This window comes from Sinohyriopsis cumingii, chromosome 10, assembly GCF_028554795.1.
Source record: "Sinohyriopsis cumingii isolate HCF-2022 chromosome 10, ASM2855479v2, whole genome shotgun sequence".
Lineage (NCBI taxonomy): Eukaryota > Metazoa > Mollusca > Bivalvia > Unionida > Unionidae > Sinohyriopsis > Sinohyriopsis cumingii.
In genome coordinates, this window is record NC_142970.1 from 68,786,993 (window position 1) to 68,814,906 (window position 27,914).

General features: G+C 35.8%; 1 protein-coding gene across 1 annotated transcript in view; it reads left to right on the plus strand.

Moving 5' to 3' along the window:
• The first annotated feature begins 8,448 nt into the window (after positions 1-8,448).
• LOC149790349 (uncharacterized) overlaps positions 8,449-27,914 on the plus strand; it is a 145,256-nt gene continuing 125,790 nt past the window's right edge. Inside the window, exons 1-2 of the mRNA XM_089972393.1 lie at positions 8,449-8,691; positions 26,174-26,299. Coding sequence (XP_089828519.1) covers positions 8,688-8,691; positions 26,174-26,299 — 130 coding nt within the window. The 5' untranslated portion in view covers positions 8,449-8,687. The remainder of the gene's footprint in view (positions 8,692-26,173; positions 26,300-27,914) is intronic.

Here is a 27,914-nt window from a genome sequence, read left to right on the forward strand (position 1 = left end):
ACAAAGGTAATGAAAAGACTCTCGACACGTTTGAAAAAATACATTAATAGAGGATCAGGGTGTAAACGTGACAGATGTTGACAAGTTGCGGTGCATTTTTCCCAATGTCAGCTATTTCATGGATCACGCTATATAAAATCAATGAAGTGAGCAAAAAATAATGACAATCGAGGGTTTATTTGGGCGATGTTTCAGGTGAGGCATACAGCAAGTAACAATACAGATCTGCAGCGAAAATGCCGACATCATCAGTGTGAATTCAATATATGTAATGTTGGATAGTAAGAGAGTTAGTGTATGTTTGTTTATTTTCAATGTCCATTTTGTAAGCTTCTCCATAGCAATGATGAATGAAAAATTGTCTTGTCTGTCAGTCGCTTCTGACCACAGTATCGTTTCTGTTGAGGTCAAAATCTTTATAAAAAATGTAGTTGGGAGTTCCTGCATTTATTCACCTATTCCTATTGCGGGATTTGATGCGTCCCCTTTCATAGCCATTTCTAATTCGACCGTGTGTTTTCCACACTTGATAAAGAATATGCTGCCGGAGTTTCACGTTCTACTCAGCAAGGGTAATCCACTTTTCACTGAATCAAGACACAAGTTTTAAACTTTATCTAACGGAACTTCAGTGCCTATGTCTAAGTATCTCTGAGAACAAACAGCAGTTGTTTTTGCACGCCGATTTCCGTACAAAAATGGACACATAAGAATTTTTTACTGTTTAACTTGCTATTTCCTTACTCAGGTAAGTCAATATTGGAAACTTGGCGCGTGTATCTTACTATTTCAGTGGGATCTAAAATTAATATTCTTGCCTATACTTTGATATATCCTTTCAAATTATGTAAACAAATACAACCTTGCTTTTGGATGTTTTGTCTGTGAACATTTTATTACACTATTTTCAGCTGCATATCACTAATAAAATTAGGTAAATTCATTCGTTAATTCTGCTCCTTCCTTCCCTCCCATCTTCTTCCCCTAATTCATATTATTCTTCTTTTTAATAACAATAATACGTAGAAGACAGAGGAGAAGAAGAAGAAGAAGAAGAAGAAGAAGAAGAAGAAAAAGAAGAGAAGAAGAAGAAGAAGATGATGATGATGATGATAATAATAATAATAATAATAATAACCCAATATCTGGCAAAGCTCCATGAGCATATATTTTAACGGTACAACCGTTTAGCTCAGCACAGGGATACAAACATTTATAAACTGTGTATACTCAAATCTTTGCATTTTTGTTTGTGCACAAGATTAGTATGTGACATGTTTGCACTCGCAATTGTTGCCGAGACGCGCACCTCGTGTTTTTATCAAGACCCTATTCCAGACATGCACGCCATGCGTGGGTTACAGGTTAAACCGCGAGCGAGGCCCTTCGGTGGGTTAAGTCACATCAACATTGCATGGAGAGTATCGGTGCCAGGGGTTACGTAGGTCATATGGTATAAAAAAATCACATTATTTCCTAGAGTCGCTATGGGACTGGGTGTTTAATTTTCTTGTGGGAGTACAGGATCCTTTTAGCCATTATATTTACTTTTATCTCTTAGTTCCAAATGTTATGTTTCTTCTCTACAAAATTGATAAAACATGTTGTGCTTTGCTACGTGTCAATCTTTGCTATAAATATTCTGTCAACATGATGATTTTAATAAAGCGCAAGCAAGTTTCTGGTCATGGAATTTCTTCAAGTGATTTCGTTCGTAATATTTTGACATGCTAATGTTTGCCTGTATGCAGAACACTTGGTAACTTTCGTCCCTCAGTAACGCAAGGTCACCATATCTGTCTTCATAACAATATATTCCTCCTAATTGTTGAATCCTGCCTCAAGAAGGTTAAACTTGGGTCATATAAACGGTGGTTTTTCCATCGGACATATTAAACACATCGTTCAATGTTTAACTGTAATAAGTTCTGTCCATGATTTTGTAAGTTAACAATTCAGTAGGTATACTAAATTCTCCCCCATATCAAATCGCAATTAAATAAAAAAAATGTTTTATATATTGCTACTACAACTAATTTTACAATATTGCCAAGAAAAACTATAACATATTGCAATCTGGAGTATTCCAAAAGAACAGCGTAACCAAAACTTGACAATGTAAAATAAACTTTGACAATCATACGCACCATATTCGAATAAGTAATAATAATCCTTGATTACATTAATGCAAAGAAATGCGTCTGTGTGAACGTATATTTCCATAAATATAATAACATAACTATGTTTAACTTTCATTATTATTGAAGAAAAAATATGAGTGAGGGGGAGGAGTAACGCATTCATCAGGACAATAAATGTACCCTGGACAGAGTGAATCTAAAATGGGATATAACAATGGACGTCGGGTAAAGACGTGCATATCCATTGAGCTTATATATTTTCTTGGTGTAGTTATGATGAAAAGTTGTTGTGGTAATATCAGTAGGTTTAATATCGTTAGTAATAGCATGATACTTTAAGAGCAATCGGATCTGATATTAATGTAAGTAGCGATATAAACAGAAGTCAAAATTTAGCAATGGTAGTTGGATTATAGAGTAAGTAGTAGTGGAAATGATGTTGGCGATGGTTCTGCTGTCCGGAACATAAGAGTACCCTTGATAACAATAATGTTGTAGTACTCCGTACCAATTGTAGTATTAGTTGTGACAAAGTACAACCCATTAGAGATAAGCCTGATACCACAATTTCAGTTGAGTCGTCGTCACCATACAGTTGGGATACAGAATTTGAGCAGCAACCATCAGTAACATTTCAACCTGTCTCTATGGATTTCGTAATGTACAATCCTGAGGTAGAGTGTACCAAAGTCATGTCGACTTGATCCAATTCCAACATCACTGCTGCTTGTGTGCTTAGGTCCAGTATTGCCTTCACTAACTGATGTTATTAATACCTCTCTCTCATCCGGGGAATACATATCATTTTTCAAAACTGCCATTGTAAAGCCTCTGCTGAAGAAACCAACACTAGACCATAACGATTTAAAGAACTACCGCCCAGTTTCTAATCTAACAATCATATCAAAACTCTTAGAAAAGGTTGTTCTATCCCAGCTTGTATCTCATCCAAATTTAAACAGTCTTTTTAGCAATGTACAATATGAATATCGCCCTTGCCATAGTACTGAAACTACTCTTCTAAAAATAGTTAATGACATTTGTTTCTGCGTTGGAGAGCGGAGAGATTATGGTCCTCACCCTCCTTGATTTATCTACAGCATTTGACACAATAGACCATGATTTATTAATTTACCGTCTCCAGCATGCATTTGGCATTCATGATGCAGCCTTACTGTGGTTCAAGTCCTACTTGGTCAACAGGACACAAATTGTATCTGCAAATGGCATACATTCCAACCCAGTTGATCTATGTTGTGGTGTTCCACAGGGGTCTGTTCTTGGACCTGTTCTCTTCATTATACACTCAGCCGTTTCATAGATAATCATCCAGTGTATCACCAATTGTACACTGATGACACCCAGCTGTACCAATCTAGCCACCCAACTGAAGTTGATGCTACCATCCAAGGTGTAGAAAGGTGCATTTCTGATGTGAAATCATGGATGACATGTAACAAGCTGCAGATGAATGATGATAAAACTGAGGCCATTCTCATCACAGCACCAAGACTTTCTCATTCATTACCTCAAACAATAAACATCAGCAACACTAACATTAAATTAACACAATTATTACGAAAACTAGGTGCTGTTCTGGAGAGTACTCTCACATTGCACCAACATGTCATGAACATATGCAAGGCTGCATATCTTGAGCTGAGACGCATCAGCTCAATTCGCAAATATCTTTCAGTTGATGCCACTAAAACACTTGTGTGTTGATTAGTACTTTCAAGACTGGACTAGCGTAATTCAGTTCTGTCTGGTTCATCTCAATATCTACTCCAGAAACTTCAAAAAGTTCAAAACACAGCTGCTCGGATCATACTTAGAGTACCACAATCAGAGCACACCTCCCCGCTGCTCTGTACCCTACACTGGCTATCCATTCGATCCAGAATCAAACACAAAATTTGTTCTCTGTGCTATGTTTCACTGTCGGACTCTAGTCCAACATACCTATTCGACCTCACGCATGTGTACACACCAGCAGGATACTTACGCTCCTCTTCTAACAATCGTATAATCATTATTCCCACTATGAAAACAAAGTCATATGGACAGCGTTCGTTTGCATACCAGGGCCCAGCAACGTGGAATGAATTACCCAATGAACTTAGACATAAAGGTACAGTGATCACATTCAAGAGGGCCCTCAAAACTCACTTATTTCGACTGCAAGAACAAACTAAAAGACCTAATTGTGTTTCCTACCTTAAATATTCTCAGCAGATTTTAAAATGTTTTCTAATTTCATGGTGTTTGCTTTTTAATCATATCATTAGATGTTTTTTACCTTATAGGTGTTGTCTAATGTTGTAAAGCGCTTCGAGCTTCTAAAGATTAGGCGCTATACAAGGTGCTCATTATTATTAGTATTAGTAGTAGTAGTGGTTGATTGATAAGGTGATAGTGAAGGTAGTAATATTAACAGTGATCAGTTAAAATATGAAATGCACTAAATACAGAATATATGTACTATACACACATAATATAGACAATAAATAGAATCCCAAGATGTTGTGAATTTCAACTCCATTTTTCCGCCGTTGTTGTACCTCCATCTCTTTTACCATTTTATCAAATTTGTTTGTGCCCTAAAAGAAATCACACTAAACAATAGTATATTAATGAACCTTCCATTCATGTTTGTATTAATATGACTAGTCCATACTCTGTCATTTTACCGCCTAGTCATGCATCGCATGTATTTGCTATTCTATCCTGCATCACAATTTGTCGTACTAAAGAACATGTGACAGGTGGCACATCGTTTGGATGCGCTGGCAAAATATATACTTGAAACAGTAAATCCCCAAGTCTGATACGTTTCCTGTGCAATATGATAAGGTTCTATTGTTGAACGCCAGTTACTAGGATATTGTGTTTAACATAATTGGTAGTATCATTGCATCAGAGACAAACTACAATCTCCAACTGATGGTGCATGGGAGAAGTGCTTGGACATGCCATCGAATTGAGAATCGGATACACACCAGCAATGGGTACGTAGATGTCTCGTCAGCTCCATATTGATTTACATGATTACCGCGTACAATTTAAACCGAAAGCAAATGATTTATGACAAATATAAACAACTTGGTTTACAAGAATAGATTATACAGGACTGTATGTCGTTTTAAAGACATATTTATTAACTACTATTATCTATTAATTCATAGTACACCCTGCATACAACACTGAGCAACATACTGTAATTCTTATTTAATCCATCTTGAAATTATACCTTAAATGAGTGGATTTTGAGTCGATAGTTATGAAATAAAATGAAGGAAAGACTAAATCAAAAAGGCGTGTAAAATTCTGATATTTAAAAATAATTGCAAGATGTGAATATGTTACATATTTCGAGCAACATAATACCCATAATAGCAATATGTTTTTGTCTGTTTGTGGGTGATTGATCGGGGTGGCTGCAGGTAGAAAGCAAGAGGTATAGTAGAACAATATACAACATAATAATCTAATGTAGTGCATATATTCCCACACATATCTGCACACGTGCATATATTTTAAAACACAACTTGCCCTTATCCGTAAAGTCCACATCCATTTAAGAACATTTAATCCAGTCGATCCTTCTTCTAAATGCTGGTCTTGCATTGATCTATCAAATATATCTTCTCATAAAAAATGAGGAACAGAGACATAAAATAGAGCGAAATATAGTACGATGGTCAGTTAAAGAAAATAGAAGTACAAGTCAGCTTCAAACTAGATAGTTTAAACCATTGAACCAAACTTTGGTAAAACGTTCCACAGTCAGACGGTAGTACGTGGTCCGAAGTTCAGAACGATGTCTTCTTGCTTTTATGATTTTATTAACCTCTTGACTACGACAAACATTATATAATAGCCATGACATTTTTATACGTTCCTTCCTCATCACGGCAGTTATAGCATATTACTGGTTCTATGAAACCTACGTAATCCACCCCTGACAGCCAAGGATGGCTACTTCTTTGTGTACTTGGAAAATGCATTTAGCTCCCATTTCCTTGGCATTATGTATCCATCAATGTGCTGACAGTGGCATTAAAAAACCCATCTTTATTACAAATTAACCCTTTACTCGGCATGAAGCCAGTTTATCTAATAGGGTGTACAATACGTATATTCGGCAATTCCTAAATTGAACCTATATGTTCAAACATTTACGAGTAGATACATTAATCCATTAATGCATTAAACAGCTAATAAAATGCGTGAAACTAGGATTTGTAACTGACCTATTTCTAAGGTTTCTTCCATACAATTGAGAAAATTTTAATATCGTCGACACCATAAAATGTGGGCTGGATCGGATATTAGCAATGTTTTGTACAATTCAGTCTACATGACTAGATCTCAAATTAACCTTTTCCCTGGAAACAAAAATAATTTGCACGGGAAAGATTACAAGTTGACCCTTCATTTGCAGTATTTGTCTCTCTAGTGATATCGATTACGTACTTCGGTTCTCCAGTCATAACTTTAGAGATATTACTTTGTCACCTGGCAAATAAATCAATCTGTGTTTCATGAAAATGAACGAATTGGGAACTGGTACTTATTTTATTATATTTGTCCAACCATTAAACCCTTTTTGAGACACAATTTATAACACTTTAAATTATTCCGACCGTATGAAAAATTACATAAAGAATACTCAAGGAAATGCTACTGTTTCTTTATTTTCTACCTATAACATATTCTCTCAAACGGAAGAAACAATTTTCGGTACATATAGATCGCCAGTACTAGATGGCATTAAGTCTTGATCAAAGAACTGCCGTGTATGAAACCAACACATGTTCTGCTAATGAAATTTACAGAGTTGACCTACCGAACCAATATTCTTGCATACGACTGTCAACTTAAATGCCTTATGATTTTAATTTGTTTTAGGATGGTTGAATTTTATCAACTATTTTAGAAAACAACGAAACGATTTTCTCGAATTTACATTCCTAACATATCCAACGTTAAGTATGCGTCTTTAAGAACTTACGTATTTTAGTATGCTACTTCTAGTGGAGTCGGAAGTGCTAATTTATCATCGGGTGTACTAAACACCGTGATCTATTTTAGTTATTTAGTCTTATGCTCCACTATTGTTATTATTTATTTTTCGCCTATTTCCTAATTGGTATGAATCGAAATAATATTCTTCATATAAGTTTTTAGGGAACATCCTGTCTTGTTATAGATTCAGCCAATTTTCTTCACAGCTATCTCTTACGGGACTTGTGAGCATAATAATTTCACTAAATAAAATGACGTCACGATTTTAACTATATTCATAATATTATTCGTTTCCAAGTTTCCTACACTTACTGTATTCAATTATTCTTTAAACATAAATGCGGAAACCGTGAAATACTAAATTTGAAAGGATTTATTGACTGCATATTGTACTGAGAAATCTACATAATGCTATCAAGTTGGAAACGTTGCTTCCCTTAGTGCATGTACGTTATGGTCGATGAACATACTTATACATGAAATTAATCAGTCTAACCACATCCGTGTTCTATTTACGTATTCATCGAAGACGGGTTGTCTGTATTGCTGTAATCATACACAAATTAGTTGTTAATACATAAAACGTTGCGATCAGGAGTTATGCAAAGCCGCAGAGTGACACAAACTGACAATGTAACAGCCGTTAATTTAAGCGTGAAAAAAACACGAAAACCAAGAAATACGTGTACATAGATATACCTTAGTCAAAACCAAAATAAAACAAATATATTTGATATTTACTGTCATTTAATGTAACAAGGATGTATGAAAAAGTTTATACAAGGGAACGTTTACATCGGTTCAGTCACTTTGCTCCTGGTAGTTTAACAATCAAGCCTGTTTCTTTTATTGTGGTAGTATCGGTAGTAGTAATGGTAGTAAGAACATCATTGATGTCAGTATGATAAGTAGTAATAGTAGATATATAAATATCAGTCGAAATGTAGTAGTGGTGGTTATATTATAGAGTGCGTAATAGTTGTAGTGGTGGTGGCGATGCTGTCAGCAGATAGTGTTACCTTTTATAATACAAGCGGGTAGTACACACGAAGGTAGTATCATGAATTATTCTAGTAGTTGTGCATATGGTAGTATTAATATCAATCGGTTAACACATAAAAGCCACTAGGTACAATTTCATCGTTTCGCAAGGAAAAAAATAATTCCAATATGTATTACATGACTGTTCGCTTCTTCTGACCTTCACCTTTTTTGGCCTTGTATCAATTATATTCAGAAGCACGAGTTAGTCATGAGGTAGAACATGTGATAAGGCGGTTCGATTTCAATTAGAAAACTTACTTTCAGGCAGGGAATCCCCTAGTCTGTCTAAGTTTGGTGTGCAAATGGGCAAAGTTTATTTCCACACCATGTACCCGTACATTGTTCCATACATTTGGTGATATTATTACACAAAGGATGGATTGTACCTTAAACGGACGGTGTATTTGACTAGTTTTTTAAACTTCCTAGTACAACAAATATTACAGTGAATTAACAATCGGATACAAACTGGTGATGGGTAAGTCGATGTCTCATCAAATTCATGGTGTTATTTATATTTACAACGTAAGGCCTAAATAAAATGATTTAGCTTATGATATATTATCTAATATCAATATAAAGTTTAAAACAATATATCATGCTGGACTGCATGACTTTTTACAACAAATATTAAGTATCATCCATTCATTCATAGTACATCATGAGCACAACACACAATTATTATTCATTTACATCTGCCTCAATATTGACAAAACTGTAATTCCTTCTATTTTGCATTGAGGGGCGTAGAATCCAATTCAAGTATGAAAGAAGCAAACAAGCAAGCATGCAAAATTGTAATATTTACATACAATTGTAAACCATGATCATTGGAGAACGATTGCGGTGTGTATAGTGTTGTCTGTGTAGGATGGCGATGGATGATGAGTGGGGTTGGATAAATGTAGAATTTGGAGTGGTATAGTAATCTAATATTCAAAAGGCATACTCTACTGTAGTTCATGTCTTCATATTTACATACACACGCAAGTACACAGATAAACATAAATACACACAGACACACACAAGTATACATCCTAAAATACAGTTTGATATTATCCATAGAGCAAGATCAAAGCCATATTACACTTAATAATATCTACAAACAGTCGATCACTATTTAATTCTTAATAGTATTAGCGTTTTTTAAACATAATAACACAATAATATCCAGTTGGCTTGTTCTGTACCATAATAAAACGTAGTGCAAACGAATTGGATAGTTTTCAACGTACCACATGTTATAGTTGTTTGTCTGCCGGATAGGAAATTTGGATATGGTACTTCATTGTCAGATAAACTATGTTGAACAAGGATAACATAATGGGAAAAATATTACAATAATCAGTTAAAGAAAGTAAATTCTTGAACATAAGTACCGAAGAACTTTAAGCTGGACAGGGCAAAACGATATATATATATATATATATATATATATATATATATATATATATATATATATATATATATATATATATATATATATATATATATATATTGAACCTTAACTTTGGCAAAGAGTCAGATCGCAACATGGAGGAGCATGTTCGAATTTCTTTTATTATTTTGTTTCTAATACTTCGAATGTGACAGATACCAGAAAAAAGTTATTAAGATTATTTTTTGTATTCTTTTTAAAGGCACTTGTATAATATCATTGGCTATATAGAACCCGCGATACTCGCCCATGTCAGCCCGGGCCGTCCACGTCTGTGTGTCTTTGGAAAAGGCATTTAGCTCCAATTTCCTCTGCATGATATATCGAATAATGTGTTGAAAAAGACGGCTAACAGCAATTCAAAATCATCTTGATTACTACGCTAATAATATATTCCTCGTAAGCTGTTTTGTCTAATAGGGAATGTCATATTTAACTTTGAAAAGCTCCACATTTAACTCGCAGTGTCTGCCATCATATTTACGAGTATATGTATGAATAAAATGCATTAAACATATTTCTAGAAAAATACAATTTACCTTTCACCCATATAATTAGATTCTGTTTAAACATTCCACTCAATAAGTGGTTTATATCTTTGCCAGCTCAAGTGATATCAAACAAACATTACAATTTACGAAAGGATTATTTTGTTCGACTGAAGGGCTAGTCTCAGGATTGAATATCCAAATCCCTCGTTTTAATAACTCCATAAACACATAAATAATCTTACCTTAATTGAAGCCACTTCAATTTTTAAATGTTACTGTATCACAAGTTATGGACAGATGTACAATCAGATTAATTAACATTAGAACACATTACAACAATACCTTTCCACGATACTGGCAATTGATCAAACAGAACAAAGAATGTGTTAAGAAACTTATCAATACAGTTTAATTCAAAGAACAATTCAGGTGTTACGAAACATCCAAGTATGTTCTGTAACGTTTCGCCCTGAAATAATAGTCTTTATGCTTTTGGTGTTATCGAGGGATTTGACTCTGTGCATGGATATTAAATAAATGATCAGATAGATCTTTATTATATCCCATTTTTCAACACTTAGTGTCTGAGATGTTTTGTGAATCTTCAAAGAATGATTCTATTAAATACTAATATTCTTCTAATACACGTTTAGGTCTAATATTTTTCAAGTATGTTCTGAATTGAAGCAGTCAGCAGTTTATTCCTTCTATCCACGATAGATCGGCCTTAATTATAAATAATGCACATTACAATATTGATGGGTGTAAATTTGTTTGTATGATACTATTATCTTGAAGTTATCTTTAGTAATGAAATAAATTGTCCCATATGACTCAAAAAAACAAAAGAATCCAAAATTAATTAGAGGCATCATAAGCACAAGTGCTCAAGCTTTTACAATATTGTTTTATTTACAACCAATGTATAGTAGCACATGTGTCCTACCTTATCTCTTTTTCTTGGTCTTCAATCTAGGGCTCTCAGTCCACAATCGTTATATATCTATAAATTAGCTTCGTGGTTGGTGGAAAATTTCCATCCAGCATCGAGAAATTATAGTACTTAGCTGTTCCATACCTTATGAAAGACAACACACATGACTCTACAGACAGCTACTAGGTTACCACAAAGTCAATGTTGTTATTAAAACTATACCCGTATCTCATCTTGTACACTAAATTGCATCGTTGCCGTTGTTATTACATACTAATATGACTGTGATTTGACTGTATTTAGCTAAAATAAATAACCTTATGAACACCTCTGCAAAACCAAAATACGTCACTGGTGGGAATCGCACAAGAAAACCTCGCAGGCATGATTGGATTAAAACCCACAAATGCGATTCAGCTGTCATCGTTTCTAATAAAATTATTTCACAACCACCGCCTTTAGAACCACCTGAGCCATCGATAAAAACTCGATGCAATGCAGTGGTCATATAACACTCATTAATATCATGACGGGTCACGGGTGAGTAGAGATTTTGTCTAATACATTTGACGGTAACCTCGAGCGAGTTCGGAAACATTCACCCGAATCCGTACAACTAAAACACTATATAACATACTGGCTCAGTTTGCCCGTCGCAACTAGCAAGTGTGTAACAAAATCCGCAAGGAACTTGTTCAGCGACTTGTGCTCTATTTTTCGGTTCCTGGTCATACACAGTAATATTAGACGTAAAAAAGGTAAAGGAATATGTTACCTTTATAGTCCTCATAGAAGATATTGGGTACTTTCATTGTTTGTTTTGTTTTCTTGCTTCCTTGTAAACTTTAAAATCTTTTGCTACGTTTTGTTATAATTGTACGCTGCGGCTTGGGGCAAATTCCGCCACAGTAAACGTCATGTTCGTCATCCAACTATAAATGCAGGGACGTCTGCATGTAAACGTTTTACCGTGGTTTTCGCTGTGTCGGTTAAATATATGATTCATCTACGTACAACTGTTAAGAGTCCATCCGGATACAGCATTGTTGTATTTTTCCAACATCTCGAAAATCGTAAAAATTCCTTTGTCGACTTCAGCGTTGCAAGTTTTGTTTTCTTTACAGTTCAGGATTGTATGAGCACCACCCTGAATCCACGGTGCTCTGATTTAAACCCCATTATTGTCACGATCAAGCGGGATAAATAATTCTGTCTGAAGAGCAATATCGCCTTTAACTTGTTAGGTACCAGGGAGCTGTAACACCGAGATAATTCTTGGAATTGTATTTGGTAGACGTTGTCTAACGTATTTGCCTGAGTTGTATGTGTGTGATATGATTACCACATCATTGAAAAAGTCAGGAATGCGTTTGTCAAAATAATATTCGAGTGTGTGTAATTGCTGTACTTTGGTGACTTCCTCAGTAGCAATGGCATCAGCGATACGTCGGCGATCTTCTTGTTCACGAAAATGCTCAGCAGCCTCGGTAGCTATATCTAATACGACACGCCCACGTGTGGAGGATTCTCACGCGATTCAGTTGTAATACGTAATAACGCAAGTATGTCAGTCTCTTTGACACCTTTGGTATTTGTATATAAAGCTCGAGCGAACTGTTTCAGCTGTTGTACCATTGCAACCAGTAATGGATTATCCGGGACAACCAGTTGTGGACCTAATAACACAAGCGTCTGGTATTTGGCACGGTTTATAGTTCGTATTGCACGCTGTTGCGCGATTTATTTTAGATAAATCATATGCTTATAGGTAAAGGATATAATTCTCCAATAGCAAATTCCGCAAATATATTGTTTTATCATCTTTTTGCTCTGTAAATTACCTATGCCTCCCCGGATACAAATCAGTTAGAAGTATACAATCTGAAGATTAATATATATATATATATATATATATATATATATATATATATATATATATATATATATATATATATATATATATATATATATATATATATATATATATATATATATGAAGGCAGATCAAGTTATAATTCAATTACAAACATGTTTTCGTTTTGCTGTAATAAAACTATTGCACAAAATTACCGATACAAATCATGACATATTCAATTTTGAGTATTGAAAATCGACACCACGGCATAAACGGACAATGTAAATAAACGTTTTAGGTTATAAGTAATTTATTAGAGAAAACAATAAACAGCCTCTACAATTAGCAACAATGAAATTCAAAGGAAAACAATTACGTGTATCTCATAATTTTAATATCAAACATATATCCGATATTTATTATCATTTATCAAAATGTATGCATATTAAAGAGCATATAGCTGGAAAAGTAAACATGGGTACAATCAATGTGCTCTATAAAGAAAGAGTGACAAAAATTGTTAGAAGTAATGAGGATATCATTTAACTACCTGTAATTTGTCAATGTAATTATCACAAAAGAATTGCTGTGATACAGGTTGTAGTAGTAATTTCAATGTAAATATTGAGACAATTTTGTAGTAGCTGTTGGTACAGATACTAATAGTAGTAATGTAAATAGAAGTCAAATGTAGTAGTGGTGGTTGCATTATCGAACATCTGGTAGTCGTAGTGGTTTTGCTATCACTAGCATACGATTATCTTTCATAATACTATATGTGGGACCCCGGGTGGGTTAGTTGTCAAAATTGCTCGTCTTAACCGATCACGGCCGTCTCACCTATGTGGATTCGGGTATCGGGCTCGGCCAATATGAATAGGTAACACAGCTTCTCTGTAGCTTTCCGCTGGTTTATTGGTCTTACCTGGATTTTCCCGGGTTCTTTCTCCGCCATTTATTCAAACCGTAATGCACTGAAAACTACAACAACGACGACACCCTAGTAGTGCTCACACAAGTAGTAATATAAATAACAGCAGAGGAGGCGAGCATACCTTTTGCTAAAACGTAACTTTGACAACTAAAACCTCATATGAAAAAAATATCTTGGACTAATTAGAGAAATTCTCCCACTATTTTCTAATTAAGCCACTTTATGTTTATGAGACTTTAATGCTTTTTGTTTACCCATCTGGACACCTATTTGAGGTCGCGTCTTCTCTACGGCTATAATTAGATCATTATTATATATAAAATAATATGGCACCAGCTATGGAATCGTATGCAGCTAGTTTGGCGAGAGAGAGAGAGAGAGAGAGAGAGAGAGAGAGAGAGAGAGAGAGAGAGATTAAAAGCAATACAAAAATGTCTTCCTGTTCGTGATTCTGTTAGACGAAAACTTCAAGAATCTCAAGTTGAATATGCAGAAGGTGCGGAAAAATTATTTAAACCAAATGTGGAATAAAAGTCAGTTTTCTGTCAAAGATAATACCCAAACATTTTGTTTCCTCAACAACTGGAATAGGTGTTCCGTCCAGCGTGAGTTTAGGTTCATCGTGGTGTCGTCGTAATTGACAGAAACCCATTCATACCGTTTTTGATTTCGAGAATTTGAAGCCGTTCGCACCAGGAGTCAAACACTTGGTGATGTTATTAATTGTGATGTTGAAAAGTGTCACATATAAAATACTGCCCTGGGGCACACCCATCTCTTGCTCGTGCAAATCTGAGAGAGTACAGCCCACTCGTAGCTTGAATTCTCTGTCGGAGAGGAAGCTGGATATGAAAGAGGGCAGACGGCCTTTTAGACCTAGATCGTGCAGGTCTTTTAGTATCCCGTACTTCCATGTAATGTCATAGGTCTTTTCTAAATCAAAGAAAACCGCTACTAAACGTTCTTTCTTGATAAATGCGTCGAGAATGAATGTTTCTATTCTAACCAGATGATCGTTGGTGCTCCGTCCATAACGAAAGCCACCTTGGAAAGGAGATATTAAATTGTTAGCTTCCAGGTACCATACAAGCAGAGAATTGACCATTCCTTCCATTGTTTTGTACATGCAGCTTGTGAGTGCAATAGGTCGATAGTTGGTAGGATCTTCGCTATCTTTACCGGGTTTGGGAACTGGTATTACTGTTGCTTCTTTCCATATCTTAGGTAGATTACCAGTAATCCATAAATCAGTGAAGAGTTTCAAAAGAGATGTTAAAGATGATTCTGGAAGATGTTTAAAAAATGGTAATGTATTTTGTCAGGCCCAGCGGAAGTATCATGGGCCTTGTCTAAAACCTCCATAAGTTCTGATAGTGAAAACAGTATGTTGTAACTTTCCGAGTTGTTGGATGTCAATTTTAAGCGTGACTTTTCTTTTTGAGTTTTCAATTTTTGGAAGGCTTCGGAATAATTAGATGATGAGGAATTTTTAGAGAATGTATCAGCAAGAACATTTGCTATGTCACGTTTTGAGCTAAGATTGTTATTGTTCAGTTTCAGATGGCGGAAAGAATTGTGTTTTCTCTTTCTGTTTATTTTGCTGATCGTGTCCCAAACTTTCTTAATTGAGGAACGAGAGTTTAAAGAGGAAACATATTTCTTCCATGATGCTCGTTTACTTTCTTTGATTGTGCGGCGAACTTTGGCCCGGAGAATACGATATTTACTTAAATTCTCGGGCGTCGGATGATTGTTAAATTTGTTCAAGGCTTCTCGGTGTTGTCGGATGGCTTCCTTACATTCCTTAGTGAGCCAAGGTTTTAGGGTTCTTTTACAGTTTGTTGAGGACTTGGAGATAGATTCTTCTGCAATGTCGTTTAAAATAGATGTAAAATGCTGAATGGGGTCATTAACATTGAAAACTGTATCCTCATTCAGCCTAGTTTTACAGAGTGTTTCAAACTTGGCCCAGTCGGCCTTCTTTAAATTCTATTGTGGTATTACTTCATCATTTGTAGAGTTAAGATTTAAAAGGGAGATTGGGAAGTGATTGCTGCTGTGAAGGTCATCAGCGACCTTCCATTCATAGTCCAAAAGCGGCGAAGGAGAACAAATTGTCAAATCGATGCATGTGTATGTACCCGTGCCTGGGTGTAAATATGTCGGTGTTTTGGTGTTATCTAGACACAGATCGTGTCTAGAAATAAAGTCTTCAACTTTGTGACCTCTGTCACTTATATGATTTGATCCCCATAAAATGTTATGGGCATTAAAATCCGCGAGTAAACCAAAGTGTGCGGGAAACTGTTGAACAAGATTGTCGAGTTCGTTTGGTACTAGGTTAGTGTTTGCTGGTAAGTAAATAGAGCAAAATGTAATCACTCGATGTAGAGTGACGCTTACAGCAATTGCTTGTAAATTGGTGTTTAAATGGATGAAGCTATGAGGGGCTCTGTTGTTCACAATAAGAGAGACTCCTCCTGAGGCCCTGTCAACATTATGTGAGTAGGTGTCAAACAGGGAGTAGTTTTTAAGTGTGATGTTCTCCGTACCTTTCAAAAATGTCTCCTGAAGACATAGTACTGCAGGATCATGTTCGTTTATAAGCAGAAGAATATGGTGATAGTTGGCTTTAAGTCCTCTACAGTTCCATTGTATGATGGTGTTCTTCATTATAAGTTTATATTGGAGATTCTGGACCTAGTTAGACCTTTTGCGGAGGCAATCTGGTAATTTTTCTGGAGGAAGTACGGGGGTGAATTTTTTGTTGTTAGGTCTCGAGCTACCTTGAGCGCACTGTAAATTTGGGCACATGGGGTTTATATATGACTTCGGTTTTGATTTTTGTCTCTGCTACCAAGCGTAGTGTCCATCTTTCATGATTTCGACACATACCGTCTCGACTTACCTCAGATTTGATAGAATATCGGCTGTCAACCGTATTGTCGATCCGTCCGACTCTCTATCCATACCATTCATTGACCGTATGGCTTCCAATAATATCGTCATCTGTCTCCTCAAGTTGACCCATGGAATATTAATATTACCGGGATCTTATTTATAAATCCTAGCATAATGTTGACTCCAGTTGTTCGGAGACTAGCTGTAGTTAGCGCGAAGGTCGACGGCCCACGAATTTTCCCTCCATTTCCATGCGCTGCAACCATCATCTTATATATCATCTCCGTTACACCCTCAATGACGTGATGATCGGACACATGGGAAAACGAGATCGATAGCTTTAAAATCCAAAACCAACAGCGGTCCCAAACCTATACATGAGGACAATATGTCAATCAGTTTTGGAGGCAGCCTTATCGATGAGATAAGAAAGAAAGTTTATCTTCCCACACGAATCCGTTCTTTCTCCATTGAGTCGTGTCCCCCAATGACCGAAGACAATTAGTTGAAAGGCGTCCGACTCATTTGTTTTCAAACATCGTAAATCAATCCTTTTTCCGCCAGGTGACTTTGCTATCCAAATTGACTCAGAGGGGCTTCTGTAATTTCATTGCCAACCCCCTCGTCTTTCGTCCTCTCCGTTCATGACGGAAGATGCAGACGGCAAGATCAGTCCGGCTCTCCATCCGTCCAAACGAATTTGCCATATGTTGTCACGATCTGACAGACTTATATTTTTAATATCCCGTCCAACAGTCACATGGGAAATTGCTTTTGTTTACATACCGAGGAAATTGTTATCGGTTTTACACTCACTCCTGGCTTGTATATAAATTCATGGGATGTTACGAAACTACCCTGTGTGTCATAGCCCTGTTCCGTACGACCTCATCTACTTCCACGATGGCGTATTTGGACGACAACCTATAAAAACATATGACCATTTCCATTATAGTCAAGGGAAAGAACTATCTCATTTCCCTTTTACACCGTCTAGATTTTCTGATCAGTTGGGGAGTCCAATCTTTGTCCATCCTATCACGCTCGGCGGTCCTTGTAACGCAACCGGTTTTGTCGTCATGAATTGATTCCCGCCAATTGGAAATCAAAAGTCTTCACATTACCTCTCTCCTGTATTGACACAACCAAAGATGTCGATGTGCTCTTAATTTATCTGACGTGAATTGAGCCGATTTGTGGAATTCAAAGACGTCTTTTTCTCCCAGTTAAAACTGGGAAAGACAACGTGATTCCACAAGCCATCTCAGCGTGGTTAAGATAGATAACGCTGCGCAGCTTTGGTGTGATTCGCCAAGAAGATCTCATTATTCTTCTTTCCAGACATAAACCACGTCACTTTTGCTTGTTCTGCTTGCAATTACGAGAGTGGGTTATCCGATATTTTCCCCTCATCAGTTGGATGCTCAATATTCTCTCTGCCTATTATCTTTTTTTTCTAATTTTAATGTGATCGGTAATAAATTCGAAGGAAAAAGCAACTTTTTATGTAAGTTATGTTTTTCTTAGACCACATTACTTTCATACTCTCCCATCCTCCTGTTACAAGATGTTCAGCTCAGCATGAAACAAGCTCCATCTATAGTCAGGAAGGGGAAAGAATCGGAAGGTTTATTGCTTAGTATACACAGGAAAAATGTATTTTCGTCTTTAAAAGGGCTGGAATCGAAAAGTAGTATGATTAATATTCCTAACGTTATTGTGATCCTGGAAGTATTTAATATTATAAAACGAATAATTTTTTAAGTCGGGCTGACAATTGTTTTTTGAAACTTCAGCTATGTAGGAACTGCTCTCTAGCTAGAATGTTCCCACAGAGGTTGAAAAAATTATAAGAAGGGGGTTTACGAATTGCGAATTTGACACATTATCGATCCGCATCGTGCTGGATTATTCCTGTATCTCTAAGGACAATCATGTTTCTCTGTTTGCCCTCAACGGTCTTCATCAATGCTTGTTTGGGATCAAACAATACCCTAGGTATACAATGTCAAAGAACTATCCATGTAGAGATATTTTTTTATAGAAATGGGCTGTTGGGTCAATATATAGTTACTTCCATTAAGTTCTTTTTTCTGGTTTTTCTGCATTTAGCCCGTATTTCTCAAAATCGGCTCAACGAACTTTCTGTGAATGTTCCTACTGTTTTGAGCGATTAGCTATCCATAAACTGTCAAAGAAAACATACAATCAAAATTCTCTCAAAGAAGGAGTTCGATTATTATAAACATTTTGTCCACTATGTACATCCGGTGTGTGTCCGGTACTTATAAGGACACTAATGTGTTTCTGATTCCACTGAACTAATTTCGTCAAGACTTCTTTTGCGATTCGAAAATATCGCTAGAGATTAAATATCAAAGATGGCTTTATGTCAAATACTTTTAAGAAGCGGATACTCCCAATGTTAACGTATCATCTCATCATAATTGCAATGCCAGTAGCTGGTACAGGAAAGTAACATTTCCATTGGTCAGAATGTTACCACGTGATCAAAATGAATTGCGTTCATTTCTGTATGAACTGTAAGGAGAACTACTTTTCCACTTCTATAAATAGAGTTACGTGTACAACATATGATAAACACCGCCAATTAAGGCAGACATGAAGTAAGCATTAAAGAAAAACAACATTCTAACAAACAAACAAAAAATATTGGAAAAAAATTGGCTTCCATTGGTTGAAGGATTGGTATTATGATGACCTTATTGCGATCAAGCTGGACATCCCAAGTGCTATAAATAGCTACGCAACAGAAAAACCACAAACATGTATTACTACGCTCAATTAAGATTTCTGTTTTTTTTTTTCAATGATGCAAGCAAAATAACATAACAAATAATTAAAATTTCAATTATAAGAGTTTAACGTTGTTTTTCTGAGTTCATCGTGGTATAAACTGTCAGTTGCCGACTCACACAGCTTACATAACGCCCTTCGGGCGTTATTTGCCGTGTGAGTCGGCAACTGACAGTTTATACCACGATGAACTCAGAAAAAACAACATTAAACTCTTACGTGAACGTCTTTATAGCTATGGTATATTTATATACCTATTTCTCAAAATCGGCTCCAGGCTCCACGAATGCCTGTGAACTTTTCCTACTGTACTTGGAGATCCCTAACTAGAAAGTCTCAAAGAGGGTATGAGATGAAAATAATTTAAGGAAGTGTTGATGTCATTCAAAATTTTCATATAATCGGTTACCTCTATGTATCTTGCTTTTTATATTTTTCCCAAGCTGTATTTCTCCAGTTGGGTACTAATGACGACCATGTAAGCCCTGAGGAGAATTCAAAATTGATATAGCGTTGTTTGAATCACCAAAACGTAAGTGGTAAACTATTCCGTATTTAATCTGAATACGTATTCAACTAAAGTTTATTAGAACACAGCTTAGAGTATGGCAATTTGGATCTGATCAAGACTGCAAATGACGAAAGTTGTGGTATAAAGAAAAGGTCTAAGAGTCGCCAGAGTTGGTCTGGACATATATATAAGTAGGTTTAGAATTTAACGGCACATCAGCCAATCCTGATTTTACAGCATGATCAAAAATCTTTTTCCTTTATATTCTATTAAAACCTGTTTTTAATTAAGAATTTTGCTTTGCTAACTTATTTAAACATATAGTTCAAAGTCTTTTACGTATTAGACATTTAAGAAGTTAATGACTGGACCGACATTTTTCTATAAACCTTGCAGTTAAGAATTTTGATTGTTTTCAAAGGTTTTCAAAGAATTTAAGAATTAGCCTGATTGTAAATGGATCCTCTTTTAATGCATGACGTATGGTATGCTCATGTTTTACTGGCATTTGCATTATTGTAACAGAGCAATTTCTACAAATAAATATTTAAAATGCGAATGAAATATTTAAAATGAGAATGAAATATTTCAATACTCATGTGAGTAGTTCTACATATCTTGTGGTATATCGTCTATATATTCCTCTGGTTTACAAAATTTTGTGAGAAAGGATTACTTCTAAATTAATTCTTTTCAAATTTGCGCCCCGTGTCCTTAGAACAGATATACGACACCGAGACAAATAGATGGCGTTACCTGTAGTCCTGGAGGCAGAAATAAATGGTAACATACACCTTTAAATATGCTTTCAGAACAAAGCTAAATATTGAACTTTCGAATATTTCGTCTTCCTCATTGACGATGCTTTATTATCTCTATCTATCTCTCTTTATATATATTTCATCGTGTGGTACCGAAACGTGTTATTTTAAAAGTTAAAATATATCGTTTTTGGTACCAAACGATCAAATATGTCCGGTATGAACGTGGGAAAGGAATTTTCTTTTTATCATATACCAAGCATGCTCCAGAATCAAAATTTAGAAGAGTAAATTCATTCCTCGACACAACACGCACTCCCAATGGAGTACTTAATAATATAAATGTAATGCAGTATCGAATGTACCGTCATTCGTTATGACTTAGGAAAGATTCTGTCTACGACAAGATGGCCGCTATCACTTAACCGGCTTGAATCAGCTGTCCCGTTTTTTGTGCCGTTTTCATGATATGTGTGCTTGTTGCCTGTCTTAGATTACGTTATTGTGTTCATCATGTATTGGCTGTTCAGTTCGTATGTGTTTCTTCATCTCCTTGTTTTGAAAACGAGAACAATTAGACTTTTTCTCAGCTGTCTTGCTCCACTGCTACAATTTCCTTTGTTTTTGAACAAACTGCCATCACGTGATACTCGCCAGTCAACCCGTTTATGCTAAGAGACCGTCGTACAACTGAGAGGCTTTGGCTTTCCACCAGACCCACTATTCATAAGCAAATCTATGAAGCCGCTAAAAGGAATGCCACAAATATAGTCCATGCAGCAAAATCAGCCCACTACACTAAGATCATAGAAGTTTCAGCAACAAAAAGCTCTTCAACATTACTAACAAGAAACAAATCTGCACCACTTCCAAGTGCCTTCTCTCCAGTCGAACTTCAGGACATGTTGGCAAGTTTATTCCGTGACAATGTACAAACCATTAGATATAAGCTTGACACCACAATTCCAATTGATTCGTCGTCACCATACAGTTGGGACACAGAATTTGAGCGGCAACCATTAGCAGCATTTTAACCTGTCTCTACGGATTTCGTACGTACAATCCTGATGAAGAGTGCACCAAAGTCATGTGAACTGGATACAATTCCAACATCACTGCTGAGTGTTTAGATCCAGTATTGCCTTGCCATCATTTTTCAAAACTGCCATTGTAAAGCCTCTGCTGAAAATACCAACACTAGACCATAACGATTTAAAGAACTACCGCCCAGTTTCTAATCTCCCATTCATATAAAAAATGTTAGAAAAGGTTGTTCTATCCCAGTTTGTATCTCATCAGAATTTAAACAGTCTTTACAGCAACGTACAATCTGCATATCGTCCTTGCCACATTACTGAAACTACTCTTCTAAAAGTAGTTAATGACATTCTCTCTGTTTTGGATAGCGGAAAGCTTACAGTCCTCAACCTCCTTGATTTTGTCTGCAGCATTTGACACAATAGACCATGATATATTACGTCACCGTCTCCAGCCTGTATTTCTCATTCATGATACAGCCTTACTGTGGTTCAAGTCCTACTTGGTCAACAGGAGACAGATTGTGTCCCCAAATGGAATACACTCCAACACAGTTAATCTATGTTGTGGTGTTCCAAAAGGGTCTGTTCTTGGACCTGTCCTCTTCATTCAATACACTCAGCCACTCTCAAGTGTCATATATCATCATCCATTGTCTCACCAATTGTACGCTGATGACACCCAACTATACCAATCTAGCCACCCAACTGAAGTTGATGCTACCATCCAATGTGTAGAGAGGTGCATTACTGATGTGAAATCATGGATGACATTAAACAAGCTGCAAATGAATGATGATAAAGCTGAGGCCATTCTGATCACAACACAAATACTTTCTCATTTACATCCTTTACCTCAAACAATAAATATCAGCAGCACCAACATTAAATTCACACAGTACGAAACCTAGTTGTTACTCTGGACAGTACTCTCACATTGCACCAACATGTAATGAACATATGCAAGGCTGCATATCTTGAGCTGAGACGCATCAGCTCCATTCGCAAATATCTTTCAGTTGATACCACTAAAACACTTGTGTGTTCATTAGATATTTCAAGACTGGACTATTGTAACTCAATTCTGTCTGGTTTATCTCAGTATCTACTCCAGAAACGTCAAAATTTCAAAACACAGCTTCTCCGATAATATTTAGAGTACCACGATCAGAGCATACCTACCCGCTGCTCTGTTCCATACACTGTCTATTTATTCGATCCAGAATCAAACACAAAATTTGTTATCTGTGATACGTTTCACTGACGGACTCAAGTCCAACATACATATCCGACCTCACCCAAGTGTACACACCAGCAAGATACTTATGCTCTTCTTCTGACAATCGTATACTCATTATTCCCACTATGAAAACAAAATCATACGGACAGCGTTCTTTTGCATACCAGGGCCCAGGAACATGGAATGAATTGCCCACTGAACTTAGACACAAAGATACAGTGATCCCATTGAAGAGTGCTCTTAAAACTGACTTATTTCGACTGCAAGAACAAACATAAAGACCTAATAATGTTTCCAACCTTAAATATTTTCAGCATGTTTTTTATGATTTCTAATTTTATGGTGTTTTATTTTGTAATCATATCATTATATATGTATTTTATGTTATAGGTGTTGTCAAATGTTGTAAAGCGCTTAGAGCTTCTAAAGATTAGGCGCTATACAAAGTCCTCATTATTATTATTATTATTATTATTATTATTATTATTATTATTATTATTATCAATCATACTTATACAGGAAATCGGGCACTTTAACCACGTCTGCCTTTACTATTTGAATATATGTTCATAGTCAATCAAAGCAATGTTTTCTGTACTGCTGTAATTTATGTACCAAAATATTTCAATCTGGATAATTGGAAAACATGAGCGCGATAAAACTTGACAATGTTAATGTGGCAAGTACAAACAAGTTATGCTAGAAAAATAATAAACACCCGCTCTAATATGCATGAAATGGATTAAAACCATAACATACGTGCAAATAAACATACCTGAGTCAAAAATATAATTTATTTGATATCTGCTATAATTTAATGAAATAAGGGCACATGAAGGCGTATATCCAGGGTAACTTATACATCGGGACAATCAATGTGCTCTCGACAGTACAACAAACATGGTATATAACAATGGACATCAATCAAACATTTACCCATTTCTTATGACAGTAGCAGTGGTAGTATTGTTCGTAGATGTGATACTGTAATATCTTGAGTAGTAATAGTAGCTATGCAAATAGAAGTCGAAAGTAGCAGTGGTGGTTGCGTTAGCAAAACTTGTAGTAGTGGTGCTTGTGGGCTTGTTGATAGTAGCATAAGAGTATATTTCATAATTCCAATAGGTATCACAAAGGTGGTGTTGGTGATTTTTGTTGTACCTGTAGGTGATAGTAATAGCAGCAAGAGCTTAAAATATGAAAGCCATTAAGTACAGTTGCATCAGAGCTCATATGTATGTACTCTTTTTTATGTGTATTTTGTTTTCCCTAGTATCAATTCTCTCCGGTATAAGAAAGTAGTCAAACGGCAGAACATGTGACAAAAGACACTCGGTTGGGTTTCAACTAATTATGCGCTTTAAGTAGGGAATACCCATGTATGTCCGACTTTGGTGTGCAAGATGAGTACATTACATTCTCCACACCATGTACGCCGATATTGTGCTTTATAAAATTGGCAATAATATTGTACCAAAAATGGAATATACCATAAATCTACGGTGCATAGGATGGTGTTTGGAAACGTCTAGTACAGCATACATTACATTGAATGTTAAAAAGGATACACACTGGTTATAGGTATAGATCTCCTTCATCAACTTTATATACTTATGTATATTTGAAACATACAATTTAGACCAAAACAAAATGATTTTGATTCTGAGAGAAATATAAACAAACAAACTGGTTTGAAAGAATATATTATATTGGACTGTATGGCTTTTTGAAACAAGTATTTACTATCATTCTCCATTAATTAATAGTACTCCACGCAAAATATATTGAGCAACATACAGTACTCCTTTCATGATATCAAAACATTAAAAGCGTAGATTTTGCATTCACTGGCGTGCAAGGATGAAATAAGGAAACCAGGAAGCCTGAAATTGCAATATTTAGACATAATTAATAAATTTGAACATTTTTGTATTTTCAGCAACTATATCAAGAAAACAAATGTTATTTTTTGTTGGTGGTGGATGTTCGATGGGAGTGGTTAATATAGATTCACTGATCTTTCTTTAATTCTTAATAGAATTAACTTTATTTTTAATAGCAATAACTTTATTCTTTAAATATAAATAGAAAAGGACCAATTGTCCTGTTCTGTACTTTACTTCTGTGGTGTGCACCAGAATAGACAGGCTGAACCTAAAGTTTGTTGAAGAGCAGACAGCCACATGACAGAAGTAGGGTCGAATTTTGGAAGGGAATATTTCTTTTAGTATACTAACCTTTGGACTGTTACATGTACCAGATAAAAAGGCAGTAGCGATTACTTTATTTTGCATTTTGGTTTTTCTTAACGACATTTTCATTACATCATTGACTTAACAGAGTCCGCGATACCCACATAGGGCAGCCAGATTCGGCTACCTCGGTATGTCCTTGGTGAAATCTTTTAGCTCCCATTAACCCGGGATGATATAATCAATAGTGTGTTGAAAAGGCAGTTACGCAACACAAAAGCATCTTTATTACAACTCTAATCCTTTATTCGGTATATAACCATTATATCTAATTTCTATGCAAAATATATTTTCGACAATCCCTGTATTTACTCAGCAGTACCTGCTTTAATGCAGGGGTGGGCAAACTACGGCCCGCGTGCCGCATGTGGCCCGCCAAGGGCTTTCATGCGGCTTAGGAACAAGTCATCATTCGCACTGACTCTGTTTATGTTATTCTGTTTATCAAATAAATGTGCTTCTTTTCAAGTTTAAGTTTTCAAATATTAACAACATATTAACAACTGAAAATTAATTATGATGTTATTTAGAAAAACCTTTTTTTTTTGCTATTTCAAATATTAATTTTTTTACTTAATGAACTATGCGGCCCGCGACAAGATGTAAATTTGTGTATGCGGCACTTGCACTGGACAGTTTGCCCACCTCTGTGCTATTGTATGTACATGTAGATACAGGAATATAATGCACGAAACAGCATTTTAGGAGAAAACACATTTTGAGGTCAAATTTCCTAACAGCAGATTAAACAACCATTGTACGACATGTTTCATTTTTTTGAATTTTCAGGTCTGAAACATACTAAACAGAAGGATGAAAGGAAACGTAAGGATAAAGCTACTGGACGAGACATTGTGACAAAGAGGAGCAGCAAAAGACTGGATGGAAAAACCAAATGTCTTTCGTCCGATACAGGTAGAGATGAAGGAATGAATATTTGCTAAAGGAGGGATTGCTTAATTGTATATCACATCTTCTATTTTCAAACTTGTTCTCTTTAAAATAAATTTAATAGTGTTTTCGTGCACAATGAGACAGAAAAAGCACAGAGACAGTGATAGACCGTGTTGTTTTGTTCGATTCTGTAACAAAACAATTATCAAAAGAAATATTTAATCCAGTTGAACTCACAGACGCTTCTGGTCACGATAATCCAGGTAATAGTCATTATCATATATACATATAATGGACGGTTACAATTTTATATACGACATAGTGGTTAGAGCATCCGCATCGTATGCGTGAGGTCTCGGAATCGAACTCCGACCGAGTGATGCCAAAGACTTATATAAAATGGTACTTGCAGGACACACGTTACTAATGGTATGGAAAATGGGAACCAGCCTGAAAATGGGTGAACATTAAATGGTATATAGTTTGGTTAGGCTGACCAGGATTGGTTAATAATGTAAGTTATGTTGTAGGAAAAAGAATCGTTTGAGAGGTTATCATAGATGTAAGTGAAAATAAATGGAGACATTGTTTTATTGCTGAAATTTCAGTCCTATTACAGTCTTGAGTTTGGAACACTCATTACTAAAATTAGCACCTGACTCTTTGGTGCGGAATTGAAAGCACATGTTTCAAACACATGCAGGACCATGCGGCTCATATCCTTTCCTCTACAAAGAAGCAGACATCCAGGTTTTATCTATACTGATAAATATAGGCTGATCATGAGCACACAAATTTTAAGTTATTGAATTTTTAATATCATGGTGTTTGCATAGGTTTACTATAGGGACTGAATTAATACAGTGCGTCCTGCAGCTGCATCGCTTGGCTCTCAACATTAAGGGGTTGTGTTTGGACTGGTCGGCCTGGTGTCAGGATAATGTGACTGGGGGTGGGTGGGTGGTGGGCATGATGCAACATGTCTGCTTCATGATGCTCCCTTGTTAGATATCACTATAAACTGCCACACTGTATATACCCTAGCGATATATCTGAAAAATTGGAAAACCTTCATTAAAAGTCCAAATCACAGAATTTTAAATATTGATTCTAAACCATGCAATATTTGGTGGATAAAAAAATCATTTCCCTCTAAATTAAGTTATGTTCAAGTTTAAAACACTGAGGACCATTTTAAGAACATTCAACAACAAATGTAGTTGATATGTTATCTCTTAGTGTATACAGACAAATAATTGTAAATATGTTTGTACATACTTAATGTCTCATTCTTCATTGGACACAAATAAAGCAATGGTACTTACAACTCCAAATATATATTACTACCAGCAGATGATATCACACATACTACATTACAATTTATGAAAGGATTATGGAGTTCGACTCTCTGGTCCAAAGCGATTGAAGGTTGTCCGTTTTAACCAATGAAGGAATTATTTTGTTTCAGTCGGTAAGAGCTACCTTAAAAGATATATAATCTTACCTTTATTGAAGCCACTATATCACACATTATGGACTGATGTACAATCAGAGTAGTTAACATTATAAACTATTATAATATCTCACCGATGTATTTGACAGTTACTAGAGCAAAACAAAGAATATGCCAAAAAAC